General features: G+C 42.6%; 1 protein-coding gene across 1 annotated transcript in view; it reads left to right on the top strand.

Moving 5' to 3' along the window:
• Positions 1 to 17,146, top strand: part of pcxb (pyruvate carboxylase b) — a 243,787-nt gene that overhangs the window by 215,374 nt on the left and 11,267 nt on the right. The window contains exons 20-24 of the mRNA XM_034557049.1: positions 36 to 193; positions 987 to 1,073; positions 10,413 to 10,592; positions 15,422 to 15,596; positions 16,556 to 16,629. Coding sequence (XP_034412940.1) covers positions 36 to 193; positions 987 to 1,073; positions 10,413 to 10,592; positions 15,422 to 15,596; positions 16,556 to 16,629 — 674 coding nt within the window. The remainder of the gene's footprint in view (positions 1 to 35; positions 194 to 986; positions 1,074 to 10,412; positions 10,593 to 15,421; positions 15,597 to 16,555; positions 16,630 to 17,146) is intronic.

Genomic DNA, 17,146 nt, shown 5'->3' with positions numbered 1-17,146 from the left:
TTGATTTGATGTCATATTGATCCGCTTTGCTTCAGGCATCGCTCTGGAGAAGGTATTCGACTACAGTGAATATTGGGAGGTGGCCAGAGGCCTGTACGCTCCATTCGACTGCACCGCCACCATGAAATCGGGCAACGCCGACGTCTACGAGAACGAGATACCCGGAGGACAGTACACCAACCTTCACTTCCAGGTACAGTGACCTATTCTGGGCATATTCTATTGTATTTTGTGTGAGTGATTGATTTAAAAAAAACCTAAATCAACCTAAATGCATTTCACAAAGCTCTTCGCCACCTTTGAGCTCTTTTGGAAAGGATGTAAACAACAGATGAGCTCAATGCAACATTACATTTAGATGTACTGTTGAATACTATATGAAACTCCGCCTCAATGCACCTTTAAAATGTCTGCGCACCCGCTATTTTAAGTAATATCCTGGAGAAAAATAGAGTTATTTTCCCTTTACTTCTGACAAGAGCAAGTTTAAAAAAACATTTGTTTGCATGTTTGTGTGTTCAAAGCCACTGCAGAAGAAATATGACTAATAACCGAGAAAGTGCAGTCATCAGAGGCACTGTTTCAGAAACTCGTACCAAAAAAAATGTTGCTTGAACAACTTATTTTGGTGTTTGTTAATGCCGTATCGCACATCAAGTACACATAGAGTCTACAGTGTCGCACTCTGAAATGTGTCACAGACTATTTGAAAGTGACTGAATTCACAGCGCTGTTTACCCACCGGAAGAAAAAGTGTGAGTGATCATCCCGTAGCCCAGTTGTGCCCCGTTCATATGAACGAGTGTTGAACACATGCACTATGTACTACATTACAGTTCATACTGGCCCAGTTCTCTAGATGCTCTAGATGAGCATCTCGGCCACATTTATAACCTTAAATCTCAGGTTCAAACTCAATAACTCAAAATTCTTGGACGTTTTTTTCAAATTTACACTGTTATTTCCGTCCCTGTGGTTCATTGCAGGCTCACAGCATGGGACTCGGAAACAAGTTCAAGGAGGTGAAGAAGGCCTATGTCGAAGCCAACAAACTACTCGGGGACCTCATTAAGGTGAGACGTGAAGATAAAAGCGCCTTTTGTTCCTTTTCACAAAGTGTGTCCCAGTCTGCCAATTGGCTGCTTTCACAAGTCCGTTTTACCCATCTTCACTGCCGATGGGTACCACGGATTATAGTACAAAGATGTATCTGGCATATATATTTTGATATTGCTCCATTAACATCTCTCACACTGAATGTTTCTGCCCAGCTGGCCCTCTCTCAAAGTCAAACAATGCCAGTTGAAGGTTTGGGGGGATTTCTCATCTACCCATCGTTTCATAGTTGTTTCCCTTAATTAGATATTTTTACGCTACGCCGGCAATTTGTACATATTTTCTATGAGGCTATTTCTCCTAGTTATTTATCATGGATTTACTTTTATTTCAGAAGGATGGTTTCATTCAGCACTGATACCCAGTTGTATTCTTTGTATTGCCCTACTCTACGTACATGTGTGTAGAAGCTCCAGTGGACTAGTTCTGGGTTCATTTTCTGAAGGGCACTTTAATCCTAGTCGTGGAGACGGAGCTCTATTGCCAATTTTGCAGTCAACAATTTCATTCTCAGCCCAAATTCACCTCCATCCTGCCTCTCTGTTTTTCATTAGCTTTCATTAATCAATTCCTATGTTTTTCTCCCTTCATTATTTACCATCACAGTTTAGTAATAGATTCATCCCTCTTTCAGCGTGTTCACACTCTGTAATTATTTGGTGTATCTAGTTTGCATTCTCTTTCTTTATCAAGCTTTATCATTTCTCTTTTCCACCTTTCTGTTTCTCATTCCATTGTTACTTTGCACACATCTGGTCCCCAGCCATTTCTCCTTATTTTGCTCTCTCTGGATTGGGATTGTCTATTACTCGACCTCCTCCTTCTCTCTCTTTCTGTGTCTCTTTCTCGATTTTCCTTATTTTCTTTGCCCCCTCTCAGTTTTCCCTCCATCAATTCCTGTCCCCGAACTCTATCAATTCAATTAACACTCACTCGGTGGGCTTCGCTGCACAAGCCGATGTTGGCTTGATGTGCCTACGGGTCCTGCTATGCTCTCCGTTGTATCCTTTTAGCTCGACAATGGCAGGTTGGCTTGTCGATAAGGAAGAGGGGGTGTGCTTGTCAGATAGAGATATCAAGTAGACACCAGGCGCTAAGCAGAGCAGCCAAGGTATGTACATTGACCATGCTCTCCCACGCATCCACAGCCCTGCAACGGCTGTATCTTTGAAGCTCAGGGCTGTGGGTGAGGGACATTGTATTGCTGAGCAGCCACTGCAAACCCACCCAATCTGCCAGAATCCATGGACATGAATCCCAATTGTTCAGCAAAACAAAGGGCTACAAAAACGACCCCATAGCCTGTTGAGTTCTCCTCAGCGTTGATGCAATGATGCTAAGAAAGACAGTTTGATTAGTGACTGTGGAAGTTTGCCACACAGCTTGCTACAGTAAATAAGGTTCAGACTGACTGTGTGCAGCTAGCAGAGAAAGGATGCGCCTATATTATCTTTGATCATATTATAGCGCTATTTTATGATAATATAGTATAAAGAATCATTGTAATCAATATTTTAATCTGAAACATGTCAATGTGTTATTAGGCTTATTCTGTATTCTTTCCCAGCCCAGATCTCTATTTAAAATTGATTTGTGTGTGTGGGGGGGGAGAGCGGGGGGGGGGGATGTTGTACTGTTCACTGGATGGTGCATGGTGGAATGCTAAATGAAAAAATAAATATTGAAACGTCTCTCTGGTAAAAGGACCTTTTAATAAATTAGAAGAGAAGAACTACATCCGAGCGGTGAGCTACAGACAGGGACACCGCGTCACGTATCCTGCACCCATCGGCTAATCGGCACACCTGCCAGTCCTTTCTTCCCCTTCATCGTCCTCCTGGTCACGTAGCGGTGCTGTTGCACAGAACACTCTGTTGTAATACCGCGCGACCAGTATGACCTCCAATCTGACAAACTCTTTTCCAGGTGATAATCCTAATAATTCATCTCTTCTAAATCTGAAGTGACTCGTAATTGTTTTTAGCTGGATGGCTTATTAGCTGAAGCAACATAACAATGAGAAAATACATGCAGAACATTGTTTCGATGGAACGTGTCTCTTCGAAGCTCCTTCGAAGCTCCTTCATCAGCGATGTGACCGGAGGTCTTTGAGTGTTTCGGGTCTTTCAACATCAGACGCCCTCGCCCAGGCGACGCGGCCATGTTTGATCAGACCACGACGTGATGTGTTCAGGGGCCATTCGCTCCTCCCCACGGACCTCCTCTCCTGATCCACTTCCATTCGGAGGCATCTCCCAGTGCAGTCAATTGCATAGAAATATATATATAATTTTGTTGTGCTGCAAGCAAAGATTATTTTCCCCCGTTCTATTATCGGTTTCATTGTCAGGTAGTCTACAGATTATTTTTCGCATCGTCGTTAGGTCTATAAAATGTCAGCAAAATATATCAAAAATATCTATCACAAGCCTCGTGATGATATCTTGAAAGGAATAGTTCGACATTTTGGAATATGCGCTTATTCGCTACCGTGCTGTGAGTAAGATGAGAAGATTGATGCCACTCTCTTATGTGTCTGAAGTGTAGCCTTTGCCATGAGATTGCCAGGCAACCAGAGAAGACACCTTTATGAATTAAACTAACTAAATATAAAGTGCAAATTATTATATAGTTTTAGAGGTCGGGGGATTTTGTTTTCCTTGGACAGAGCCAAGCTAGCTAGCAGCTCGCTGCTTCCCCCTACAGTCAGTCTTTATGCTAAGCTAAGCTAACCGGCTGCTGGCTGCAGATTCCTGTTGCACGGATAGATATGAGCGTTGAAGCGTATTTTCCCAAAATGGAGCACTATTTGTCTTTTGTCTCACCAGCAGCTTAAAATCCAAAGATTGTCTGTCCACCTTCATTGAAGACTGAGAAAACAAGAACATATTCACATTTGAGGAGCTGGAAATAAAATGTTGCCAAAAAAAAGAAATCTTAAATCAAAAAGTCAAATGTTCTACCAATTGACCAATTGGATTCATCTCTATTTACTTGGACTTAATAAAGAAACCAGTGTAATCTTACGGAGGCAGTCTATTTAGTTAGAAAGACTTGACATGCTGACTCTCCAGTGCCTCTTTTTTTCTGTTTTCCTCCCCTTCTCTCTCTCTCGCCCGGTTACACCCGTCGCAAAATGCTCTTCAATATATACGAAGGGCGAGTTGTATTTGTGAGCATAGTCTGTCTTTCTCCATTACCTAACTCACTCGCTCACTTTCCTTTTGCAATTACAGACACGTATTCACTCACCTCCACAGTCCTCAAACACACTAACTCAGTGTCTCTTACTTGGAGGTGGTGCACCTCCTTGTATCGCCTGTGGGGCTGCAGATGTTCATTCCTCTTGCCTGTTCGCCTCTTTCAGTCCTCCCCTTCGGTTCATCTGTCTACTCCTTTCTTCCTCACTATCTCTTACTCTTCCCGTCTTTCTCCTAATCACCCTGTCTGCTTTCTCTCCCCGCTCTCCCTCTCCACTTTCATTCCGCCTCACCTCCTACTGAATCGCTCCCTCACACCATCCGATGCCTCATTTGGATTAGACTTCCTTCATGTATCCCTAATCTTTTATCGTTTCTCCACTCCTCCTCCCCTTCTCTGAGCCTCTTGTTATCACTCCTCTCTCCTGTCTCCTCCCCTCCTGACAGGTACCATTCTTCACTCTGCTCCTGGCTTTGCTGGCCACCATTATAGAGTGTGTTTATTGTATTTATTGTATTCACACACGCACACTGTTCCAGATGATATAGTCCTTTGCCCGTTCGGGGAGTTCAGGTGTGGATAGAGCATTTCAAAACAAATTAAGTACAAAGACAAATGTCACATACGAGCACACACTGAAACACTGGCATGCTTTCACACACACGCACGCGCGCACACACACAAACACACGCACACACACATACACACACACACACACACACTCACACTCACTCTCCACTCCACCAGATTCAGGAGTGTGGTGTCATGCAGGACCACTTAGCTAAAGCTGTACATTAGTGAAAGTGAGAAAGATGGACAGAAGGTAAAATAAGAGCATTGAGAGAGCGCTAAGGAACATGGAGGTAGTAAGAATAGAAAGAGCCGGTCCAAGTGGGGACAAGGAGCTGGACGAGGGTGGAACAGGTCTTGTGTGATAATATGAGCCTGTGTGAGGAACTACATAAAGTTACAGATGAGTTTAAGTGACGTGAGAGGGAGACACAGAAGGATCAGAGTGCTGAGTGCTGCTGCATGCTGAGGGGAACAAGCAACATCACTGAATATAAAAAGGTATTAGATGCTTCCATTCGGTATTCATACGTGAATTATGTCATATCACATCAGGAAAGCTGAGTTTAAATGAGAGTTTTTTTTATAATGTACTCAGTATTTTAGCCTTCTTCAAGGATGACATTTGAGGAACAGATACTGACACTCTTATTAACAAAATCAAGTAGCCTTGGATATTCCAAAAGGTTGAGAAATATCTGTCCAGTAAATATGATGAGAGATGATTTTACACTAGCGATACAGCAGTTGTTGGCGTCAAAACATACCCATGACCTTTGGTCATAATATCCAGGGTGCCTTGAACACGAGGCCTAATGACTTTGATGATCCCCTGCCTTTTTAATCTCCTCCCACCAGGAAGTCAATTCCTCGACTTCCTCTAGTGCCGTCATCAGTTCAAAATGTCACATGGTACAATACGTTGGTTTATGACCCAAATATCTGCAAAATCACATTCCTTGCCTTAACTTTACTCTGTGTTACTTTAAATTTATGACATTAATGATATTGGATCTGTACATATATGACAGGCCGTCCAATCCCTATTATAACTAGTTTTAGTATTGTGCGTATTGTATTTCTTACATCTCTCATTTTTCACATCTTTGCTCACCCAACGCTCCGAATGAAATCTAACAAGTTGACAAAAGGCAAGAATGGCATTTGTTATTGCACGCAGAATGACATTAATCATGTGCCATTCGGTGAGAGCAGGCTGAACTCAACCCAGAAGGAAATGGGTTGCCAGAGACCTTTATTCTGACACCAACCTCTAGCCAATTATTTGTCTTCGCTGTGACTGCTAAAGATCAGACAGATTTGGTTTTGCTCAAGAAGCAGCTCACTTAATCCAACTGATGAAAACACCACTTTTAAGCTTTTTAGTTTTTGTGCTACACCAAAAATGTACAAGCATAGAAAAAGCATCCCCATCGCACCTTATGGGCTCAACTTCAAAGTGTATTTACATGGTTAACAGTGTGTTCTGTATATAAAAGGCATAATGACACTATCGTGCAGTTAGACTGAGAGGGATCAGCAGTCAAGAGTCTGAGCTCACGCAGGAACAGGGGAAATAGATGTTGTAACCCCGCACAACCAGGAGGTGATTTACCTCACTCCTCGTCTGAAAATACAGAAAAGCTCACTCATCATGTACAGCTCATTCTGGGAAATGAGATTTCCTTTTCTTGTGTGCCAGGCAAGCAGAGAAAGTTGTTGTTGGTTTTTTTTTTTTTTTGGGCGGGGGGGAGAGGGGGGATTCAGAGTAGCACTCTTGATGTTACTGTGGATCAAGGAAAAAGTAAATATTTGTCAGCGGGCCAGAGGATAAGAGAGATGGTCACAAGATGGAGGTGATGCATGGGGACCAAGGGGGGACTCAGCATATTGGCTGTTAGTATGAAGACAGAAGATGGCAGTACAAGTTGGAGTGGGATGGAGTAAGAAAGATGGTTCTTGGAGAAAGGTAATAAAGAGGAGAGTAACGATCCTTAACTTTGCAGCAGAACAATTGAAAAATGTACTCTGGAGACGGAGGGAACAATGGAGATTGGGAGAAGGCTCTAAAGGAATGCACAGTCATGCTGCTTTCTTGTGTTTAAGATGGATTTTGAGTAACTCAACGGTGAGCTTTTGTTCCACCTCTATACCGAGTTAATGGCCTCTCTCTCCGGGGATTCCAACAGCCCGTTCAAATCCCTTAAGCTTTTCTGTAAACAGTCAATGGATCATTATCGCCTCTATCCACAAACCCAATCCGACTGAGCTGTAGGTGCTGTGGGGGGGACATGCTGAAGGGAAGTGCACACTTGTTTCAATCAGCAGGAAGCATCTCTTTCTTAAATCGTGCTGGCAAAATGCTCATTTGCTTGCGAGGCTGCTTTTGAAATATGGTGGTTGTGGACTTTAACATGCACCCCGGGCCGTTTTTAAAAGCCTGCTTGAATGGGTCTGAAATCCTCCCTGTTAAGTCATCAGTGCTAATATCAGACTTTTTGTTTTTAAGTGGACGGCGAGACCAATCTTCAAACTGAAAAAAAACCTTTTTCGGCTGGTGGAACGTGATGATTCTGACATTGAAAAAAAACAAACAATCTGCAGCTTAAACAATTCAGTGTTGACTCCCGGTTCAATGTCGGATGAATGCAGTAACTATGGCAGCCTGTTTTGTGCTCGCTATCGCTCTGATTCACACCTCGCACTGGCTCCCTAGCAAGGCTCATGCCAAGGTCCATGAGCTTTTTGAGGCGGGGTGCCGTCCCCCCCTCCTTTTTATAAACCTGCCATCACCTGATCCCCGAGTAGCAGAGAGTGCTTTGCACAAGGGTTGAAGGCTATCAAAAAATCCGTGGCGCTGTCTGTGGTGCTGAAGTAGTAGACAGATTTGTAATTTACACTTTTTCTCTCACTTCTTTCTTGGATCAATAATATTCTCTGAACTATACAGCTGGGGAAGGGAACCAGGTCCGTTCTCCCCGTAAAAATGTGACAAAATAATTCATAACTGGAGGCCATAACAAACCGATAAGATATTACCTATCAGATTCAAGTGTTCTTGTGTGACATGGGTTTAATGTTCCTCTACCGTCCTTGTCTATACAGACATTTCTGAATACTTTTAAAAAAAAATGACTGTGGCATTTAGATAACTGTGTCCAGCTTACATACTGGAAGCTTACGAGACACCAGTTGTGTTGAGCCATTTCATGGGAAATGTAATTGATTCATTCTTAAATCACGCTAGTATTCACTATTCTGTTTTCCTCCGCGATATGTTTTACTCTCCCAATAATCTATCCCACGAGAAAGCATAACAATTCCTAACTGTGCACCTAGTTGGCTGCTAAATAAACAAGGTGAACTAATGTCGCATGCGTCTCAATGTTATGACAAGATCATTTATTCTTCAAACTGGAATAGAAGCCTTCATCAAATAGAATTACATCACATGTGCCGAGGACTTCCTGTTAAATTAAAAAATCTGTTGATACTAAGGGAATTATTTTGGTGAAATTAAGTAAAACCAATTGAATTGAACACAAACATATGTGACAAGATGAGGGCGTGGAGCTTGAAAGTTCATGGACACTAGCAAGGGGCATTATTGGAAGTATGTGATTGATTGTTTTTTTTGGAGCTTGATCCATTATAGTGACAAACGGTCAGGATATTACAGCCTCTGCTGCTTCAGTGTTACATTGTAAAAGAAAGAAAAAGACACTAATTGCTTGTGTTCTCTTCCAGGCTTAGAGTAGGAGAAGTATGCCACACTTTTACTGACAAATGACAATAATATATATATATAAAAATACTTGGTTCACACTTCATCTTACAGCCTGGCGTTCTATTCATTAACACTGGTGTGTAGGCACTCATGGCATTCACTATGTACAGCGTAGTTAAAATACGGTGGTTTGTAGTCCTGTTCTCTTTAGAGACCATAGGCATTTACAGAAAACACACGCGCACACACACACACACACACACACACACAGACACACACAGAAGTTGGACTGTGCTTGTTCAAAGACTGAAGTGATCTCAGGGGATCTGCCTCACAAACATCCAAGCCCCGAGGGTTTTTGGTAATCCCAGAGTAGTGTGTGTGTGTGTGTGCGTGCGTGCGTGCGTGCGTGCGTGCGTGCGTGCGTGCGTGCGTGCGTGTGTGTGTGTGTGTGTGCTTCAATTTGACACCATTTCTCTTAGAAATACTTTGGTGTTGGGAAATTCTTTGGGGAATGTAAATTTTATCTCAATTTTGTTTTCTTTCTCTGCCATCTGACAACAGAGTGCACTAATTGCCACATAAATATGCATCTTGTAGTGAGTGCGAGCCCACTCTTTGTTTCCTCCAGTGCTCCAGCTGTCAATGCTGAAGTTTACAGCTCCTTCTAACTATGAGTCAGGCTAATATACGGACCATGGGACTCTGCTGGTGGCTCCAGCTTTATATTTGAAGAGTTTGGGCCCCGAGATAAGACAGAGTTTCTGTTTTCTCCTCCCTTTAGTCACACCTTTATCTCAATGTTTAATTTCAGAATTAAGTACAGAAATGTCTGTGAGAGACAGAAAGTTACCCAAAGGTGGTCTTCACCGTGTTGTTGTTGTTGTTGTTTTATATATATATATATATATATATATATATATATATATATATATATATATATATATTTATCAATGGATCATATGACTTGACCCCTCTCTCTCTTTCTTTAATGGTCTGAATACCAAATGGAGTTGAACAGGAAACTTGAAATATGTGCCTCCATTCATTACAATAGAAGAGTAATGTGTGCAATTTAATATTTGCATCAGTGTCCTGGTGGCAGTCCAAAAAAAAGACTCACTATCATGCTAATAGGGGTCGCTATTACCATAATGATATGCTATTATAAATAATGAAATAATGGGAATGTGACTTAACTGAATGTGTTACGCGCTTTTTGTTGTTGTTGCTTCTTCCGTTTCACTCTGTTTGCCTGTGTGCTTCAGTTCATGGCTGCCAAATCAAATGATTAAATAATTAATTTCTCATTCTGCTGTCCCAACCTCTGGGTCAGTACTTAATCTTCAGAGGCTCCATCACCACTTGTCTCTGTTGGCGAAAGCGTTGAGGATGTGCACGCTTGCAGACAGGAAGCCACACAGCAGGACACAGCATCAGCCTGACAGACAGCTGATGGCACTCCTGATTTCGGGAATAAAACTAAATGCAAGATCACACCGTGGAAAAGTGTAATATCATCTTGAATATATTCTTTGTGCGATTTGTTCTTAAGATTTTGGTCAGATTAAGAGGCCGGTGGTCACGTTCCAGAAAGAAATAGTGGCGCCCTCTCCTCCGCCCAAGCAAACTGAGATATCATCTGCGTGCACACGCTGCATAGAAATACTTCACTGAGGGCTAAACTGAGCTCTTTTCTTTATCCTCCACTTCCTTTCTTTTCCCAAACAAGAAATAGGGATTTAACAAAGTAACACACACGTTTTGGTACTCACACTTCTATCTCTTTCTCCCTCAGGTGACTCCATCCTCAAAGATTGTGGGTGACTTGGCTCAGTTCATGGTGCAGAACAACCTGACCAGGGCGGAAGTGGAGGAGCGGGCGGATGAGTTGTCCTTCCCCCTGTCTGTGGTGGAGTTCCTGCAGGGATACATTGGGATACCACATGGAGGATTCCCAGAGCCGTTCAGATCTAAGGTACAGTAGATACATGCCATTATTTTCTTCCATGCGGTTCATTCGCTCACATGGTATTTCTGATGATTTCCATCCTGGGTTTCATTTGCATACATTTTTATTTTAAGGGTAGTATAGGACCCCTAAATTCGTTTAGCATCTACATCTACAAAACGTAATTACAAGCACCACATTTATTTACAACCAACATAACACTGTGATTATAAAGAGGCAACAACAAAAATGTATTTTCTTTATACTAAATGGTAGGGGGGATATTTCTTTTTCTCGCAGTCTCGGATATGTCAACAATTAGCAACAGCTTTGATACAACACAACATTCTGTCCAGTTTATTCTGGACTTATTATAGGAGCTGGTGTTGGAGCAATCCAAATCCCGTGCTTGTTTACAGCTGGCAGGTGCAAACGGTGAAGAAAAGCGTGATATTGCTCTGTCCTCTCATGTCCTCTCTTGTTTCTTTACCTCCGTCTGCATCTCTTGTCTCCTGCCTTCACGACTGCAGGGAGAGATGCCCACGTGCATCATGGGCCAGCAGCTTCAAGTCTCCTCGAGAGAGGCGCACAAACACACACGCTCGGATAAAGGCACTTGTGTCACATTCTCCCCTAAAACCAGCTGGCATATTGGCATACGTGACATTTCCGACCAAAAGTTGTTGTTTTTTTCTGCTTTTAGAAAAGGATAAAAAAAAAACTAGAGAACATTTGTCTCAACCACAGATTTTTCATAAAGTGTTTATTATGCGAAATGTTCGGTGTGAGACTCCGTTTGCACTTTTACACAGGAGACTCATTATGCCACCATGTGTGCCTGAGAATGTATAACTGTGTGTGTGCGTGTGTGTGTGTGTGTGTGTGTGTGTGTGTTGAAAAAATATTCAACGCCTCGGGTCCCGTGGCCGCAGGAAATTCAGAATTCAAATTAAAGTTGAACAACATTTAATGGCAAAGATGATGTCATATAGCGTTCCCGATCGTGGAGCTGGAATGGGAGCGCTCGCCACAGACGGACTCAGCTGCTCCAAAGCATCTCTCTTTATCCAGGAGCAGCGTGGGCCAGGGGCTGTCTCGAGAAGCCCAAACCACAGAACTCTGAACTTTAGAACAAAGTAGCGGCAGTTAGTATCGTTATGCAAATGAGTTCACACGTAAAGGTTCGTTTGATTGGCTAGTTTAAAGAATGCCGCCGTTCTGTTCGCTCGGCTAATTCATTTCTAAGAAGGCGGGGTCAAACGTCACACTTCCGGTCCAAGACAGGAAGTTCCCTCCAGAATAAAACGTATTATCCTGCCTTCAGAATAAAAGTAACATCTCAGGTTTCAATCGGCATCCATTTGAACTATTCTCTAAACAATAAAACATCATTCATTCTCATGCATCATACAGGTCATTGTTACATTTGTCATCAACAAACAGTTACAATAATAAAACAGTGATCATCTCGTATGCTTTATAATACATTCCTCCAGAATATTCTTCATAATAGCCCTTATTAATGATCAGATCTTTCTTTATGTATTAATTTAAAACATAAACTTTCTTATTTACATGTGCAAGTATATATAAAAAATCCACTGCAACTCTACAGTGTGCAGAGTGTTCGTTAACATTTTTGCAGAAATATTATTTAAGGAGGGATCAAACGTAATAAGGTACCTATTTTTCTGCCCTATTATTTTTGATCAACTTATTCAATTTAGCTAATGGTCATTTTCTCCTGCTCTGTCAAGTTCATCTTCCTCTTTAGCGTTTTGCTCCTTTCATAACTTGGTTGTCGATTCCTGTAGCGGTCCTTCCGTTCGGTCTCTTAAGGTTACGGTTTCTCCCAAACATCTTTCCTCCTCTTTGTTTGCCTCTCTGTAAAACAAACTCCTGATGTCCTCTTTCCCTGTGTCATCAGGTTGTCCCTTTCTCTGTAAACTGGTGTACAGTCGGGTGATTATCTGATCAAATATTTGTCATTTAGCTTCCCAGTTTTGACCGCCGCCTCTCTATCCGTGTCTCTGTTCCTCCTAACCGCGTGGCACGGGAGGCATTCCTATTAAACCAACAACAATACTGCGGATAACTTCTCTATTCATTCAAACGATCTTCTTTTATTTTCAGTCAGCACTGGAATACTTAATGCCGAGCGAGGCTCGTTTCTTCTGCAACCCAGCCTCGATAGTTAATGCCCAAACACCAGGAGGCTGTTTTTCCACACACCGCGTTCCCAAGAACTCATTCTCTCCATCACTCTAATTCAGTTCAATTCAGAGCTCGGCTTTGGTCCAAATTATTTTTTGCTTTTCTTTTCACAGTGCTTTTATTCTCGCTCATTGTGTGCGCCTGTGTTTACATGCAAGCCGCAGGCTTGAGATGAATCTGTTACATTTGACTTTCACCCACTGAATATCTAAGAGTACTTTTGAGAGTATAAATCAAAGTAATTGGTGTCAAGCTCATGCGAGTTGGAGGAAGATCATTTGGTTTTAAAGGGAAGAAAGTAAAACATTGCATTATGTATTGAATTATTTTCCCAAAACAGAGCTGTGTTTGTGGGAGTAGTTTGCCTTGTGGCAGGCATCGGCCATCATTTGCTGCTACTTCACTGAATCAGTTCATCTTTTGTTTGTGCCTGTATGCGGCTATAAGTGAGAGTTCCTGAGTAATTAGCTTATTACTTAGCTGCTGTACACGTTCTTGCATGCAAGCATAGACATATGCACCATATTCCAGTGCTGCATGCAAGACCCCTGAGATATCTGTGTATTGTAGCTGAAGCTTATGTTTTGCCTGCTAGCAGCATGGAAGAAGTCATGTATCTTTGATGGAGCTTTTGGTGGCATTAATTAGTGAGAATGCATTATATCACATGCTCCCATATGCACTCCCATACTGTCTTAAATGCACATTTGTATGCATGGGGAAAACGTCCCAGGGCACAAAGTGGTAATTGAGGCGTTTCGTCGCCTTAGATCCGTCACGCTCGGTTCATTTGCTGGACAGAGAGAGAGAGAGAGAGAGAGAGAGAGAGAGAGAGAGAGAGAGAGAGAGAGAGAGAGAGAGAGAGAGAGAGAGAGAGAGAGAGAGAGAGAGAGAGAGAGAGAGAGAGTGGTCAAGAGAGGAAAACAAGAGAGGCAGGAAGCAAAGGGGGAGGGGGGGGGGGGGGGGGGGGGGGGGATAATAAGGAGGCCATCAGACACAAAGTGAATTCAAGAAATACGATTATAGTCCCAAAAAGAAATCCAGCACATCCCTCAGAGGCATCGCACTCGGTAAAAAAAGAAAAGGAAAAAAAGATATAAATATGTGACAATAAAAAAAAAAAGAAGAAGAGAGTGGGAGTGTGTTTTTGAGTGGTTTTAAGAGAAATGTGGAGAAAAAGCAAATAACCTTGAAGGAAGCGTTTTGTCTTTCTTTTTATATCCTAATGCAGACACACACACACACACTCCCTCTCACTCAAACTCACACACAGTCACTCTTTGTCTGGGTCTCCCACTTAAACAATCAACCAGTTTAAGTGTAGGACATCCTCAGAGGATGCCATGTTAATGAGCGGGGGAGTCAAATGAGCCTGCCATCTTTGAAGTGTCTCTCTCTCTCACACACACAAGTGAGTCAGCTATCTTTGAACTGTTAGCTCTGTGACTAATAGCATTGCACCCGGCCCTTTGTCTGGAGATTCCTGCGAGGTACACACACATGCACTTGTGAATGTGCCGAGATGTTACGCGTACACAAAGACTAGAATACGGAAGGGCGCGCACATATTTGCAAACATAACATTATGCACGGTATGCATGCAAACAGTCGAAGTATGAATAATTGTAAATGTATTTGGTGCGCACAGTGGGAGGAGTGAAACCCCACATGAGGGTTACCAATGCAGCACTTAGCATGTTAGCTGAGGCCATGATTATTTGGATCGGTATTAAGCGGAAATAAACACACTCAGAGGTAGGTAGCACAAGAGACTTTGCTATTCTTTTTAAAAAAAAAATTTTTTATACTTCCAGGAAATATTTGCTGAAGCAGACTACATAGGCTAATTGTGTGGATGGAGGGTCTCCTCCCTCCGCGCCTCTTTAGACTGTGTCATCAAAAGCGGAAGAAATCTGTGAAAATACAAACAGAGCCTGCAGGCCGGAGGTGAAATGCCCGTCTTGACACCATCACGTCCTCGACTCAATCGATGTCTCTACAAGTTGTGTCGGAGACCAACGACCGTGTGGGCAGATGCAATTTCATCTCATTGGCGCCACAGCAGCCTCCACTTTCCGCGCGTGTATCCCTTTTTCTTTCCGTCTTTCCGCTCGTCTTTTCTCCTCTGCTGTTTCTGAGAAGAATGCTCGGAGGGAGTAATGCGGTGTCACATAAACGGAGAGAAACAGACGAGTTGCATTCAAGTGGATATCGCTGCAGACATAATAGGAGAGCGGTGTCACTTGTATGCGAATGTTGAAATAAATACAACTTGCATTAAGTTTGATATTCTCTCCCATTCGAGTGTTTCTCTCCCTCCCGTTCTCCTACCTCCACATGTGTTTCTATATTCCTCCCCCCCATGTCTCTCTGACAGGGTGACGCTTTCATCCAGACCTAGAGTTGTGACGGTTTTACCCGCACTTTATACATCCCACATGGTTCAGAGTCCCACGGGGGAACTGTGAGTGGGGAAACATTCATAACGACCATCTGACTTTAAATAAAAAAACTTGTAGTCATCCGTTTGTTTCCCCTTCCTCTCACACCCTCATAACTTTCTACCTTCTCTGCGCTTGTTTACTCTCCTCCAACTTCCTCACTTTATTTTCTTCTTCTTTTTTTTTCTTTCCCTATCCAAGGTGCTGAAGTCGCTCACTCGTATCGAGGGTCGTCCCGGCGCCTCTCTGCCTCCCATGGACTTCAAGGCCCTGGAGCGGGGTCTCCAAGCTGCACACGGTGAGGATATCACCCCTGAGGACGTGATGTCCGCCGCCATGTACCCCAAGGTGTTCCAGGAGTTCAAGGATTTCACTGGTGAGTGGGCAGGCGACCATAATGGATCGGATGTACTCAGATACTTGGATTACGAAGAGGCATCAGCAAATTGTTTATTGTAACTCTTTGTTATTGTGCGTTTGATCAAATTGGATCTGTTGTACCGAATGGCATTTGGTCTCGTTCTCTCTCACACACACACACACACACACACACACACACACACACACACACACACACACACACACACACTCACTCACACACACACACTCCCATTCTCATTTGTATTATTACTGGGGCTTGAAATTAGCAGCCAATCTTAACTCGGGAACATTCAGGTTCAACCATCAGGCAGGAGAGTTTCCAGTTGCTGTGTTTGGCAGTTCAGGGGGCAACACACTCACCTATCTCGGGTGGGGAAAAGTGAATTTACATAATGCACATATAAGAAACCAGAACAAACGAGAGCTGGTGCCAGGGGGAGAAATCAGCATAAGCAGTAACAGCATTTTTATTTGCAAGTTTGAAGTGAATGCAGTCAGCGGCAGCATGAGGCTGTGATGTTGGAAGTTTGATAGGAAATCTTTCTCGAGGAGGAGTCTCATTTAAAAACTTGACTGGAAGTTGTTTAAAGGAGCTCCAGTGACATTCAGCAGCCTGGATTTACACCAGCCGCAATTGCTGCTTTGAGGAGTGAAGAAATGTTAGCATTAAAGTGGCGGGACCCTTTTTATGAGATGCTTGTTTTTTGTTGTCCAGCTGTTCCTTCACTACTTCTGCTAAAGAGTGAACAGACCCCTGACCCCACTTTTCCTTCAGTCTTATTTAATTCTATTTATGGTCATTAATATTGGTCCAAAACTATCCCCCTTTTACAGCTGGTGTACCCTTATGTCTCCGAGTTGGGTTTGCATGCAATTTCATATACAGTGCCCAGTGTCATAATCATAAAGTAATGTTTGCTGGTATTAAGGCCATCTCTGTTTCTCTTCCACCAGCTAACTTTGGTCCAGTGGACTGCCTCAGCACCAGACTGTTTCTAGATGGACCCAAGATCGCCGAGGAGTTTGAGGTACACATCTAAATATTACGTGCCATTTAAGATCATTAGACCATAACGTGTGCATCTACCGCGCAGGAAGGGTCACTTGAAAAGCTGTTGCATTATGGTTACAGTATACTGTGGACTAAAAGTCAACTTTTTTATGAAAGTGCAATACTAAATAAATGTATTTAATTTTTTTGCTTGAGAAAGACAAAAAGAACTGATTGAGCCGCCGCGTCCAACAGTTCAGACATCTATTGCACAATCTCTCGCTTTCATAGTGCATTTGTAACTATGAAAATTAAGATGAAAGAGTAATGCAAAAGAAAAATCACAGCAAGAATACTTAAAAATCACAATCAACAGTGTGATATCATGTGCACATCAGTCACCGATACTATGAAAACACATTTCATACTATAATAAGGTATCACAGTATCCATTGAGCTACTTCATTGGTTGTGATCCAACAACGGTTCCATAAAGAACCGACATTATCAGAAGTAAATGATGTTTCCGTCACTGCAGGTGGATGAGGTTTGAT

This window comes from Cyclopterus lumpus, chromosome 18, assembly GCF_009769545.1.
Source record: "Cyclopterus lumpus isolate fCycLum1 chromosome 18, fCycLum1.pri, whole genome shotgun sequence".
In the NCBI taxonomy this organism is placed as follows: Eukaryota; Metazoa; Chordata; class Actinopteri; order Perciformes; family Cyclopteridae; genus Cyclopterus; species Cyclopterus lumpus.
Note: the sequence above shows the minus strand (reverse complement) of the source record. Positions and strands in the feature narration are given on the sequence as shown.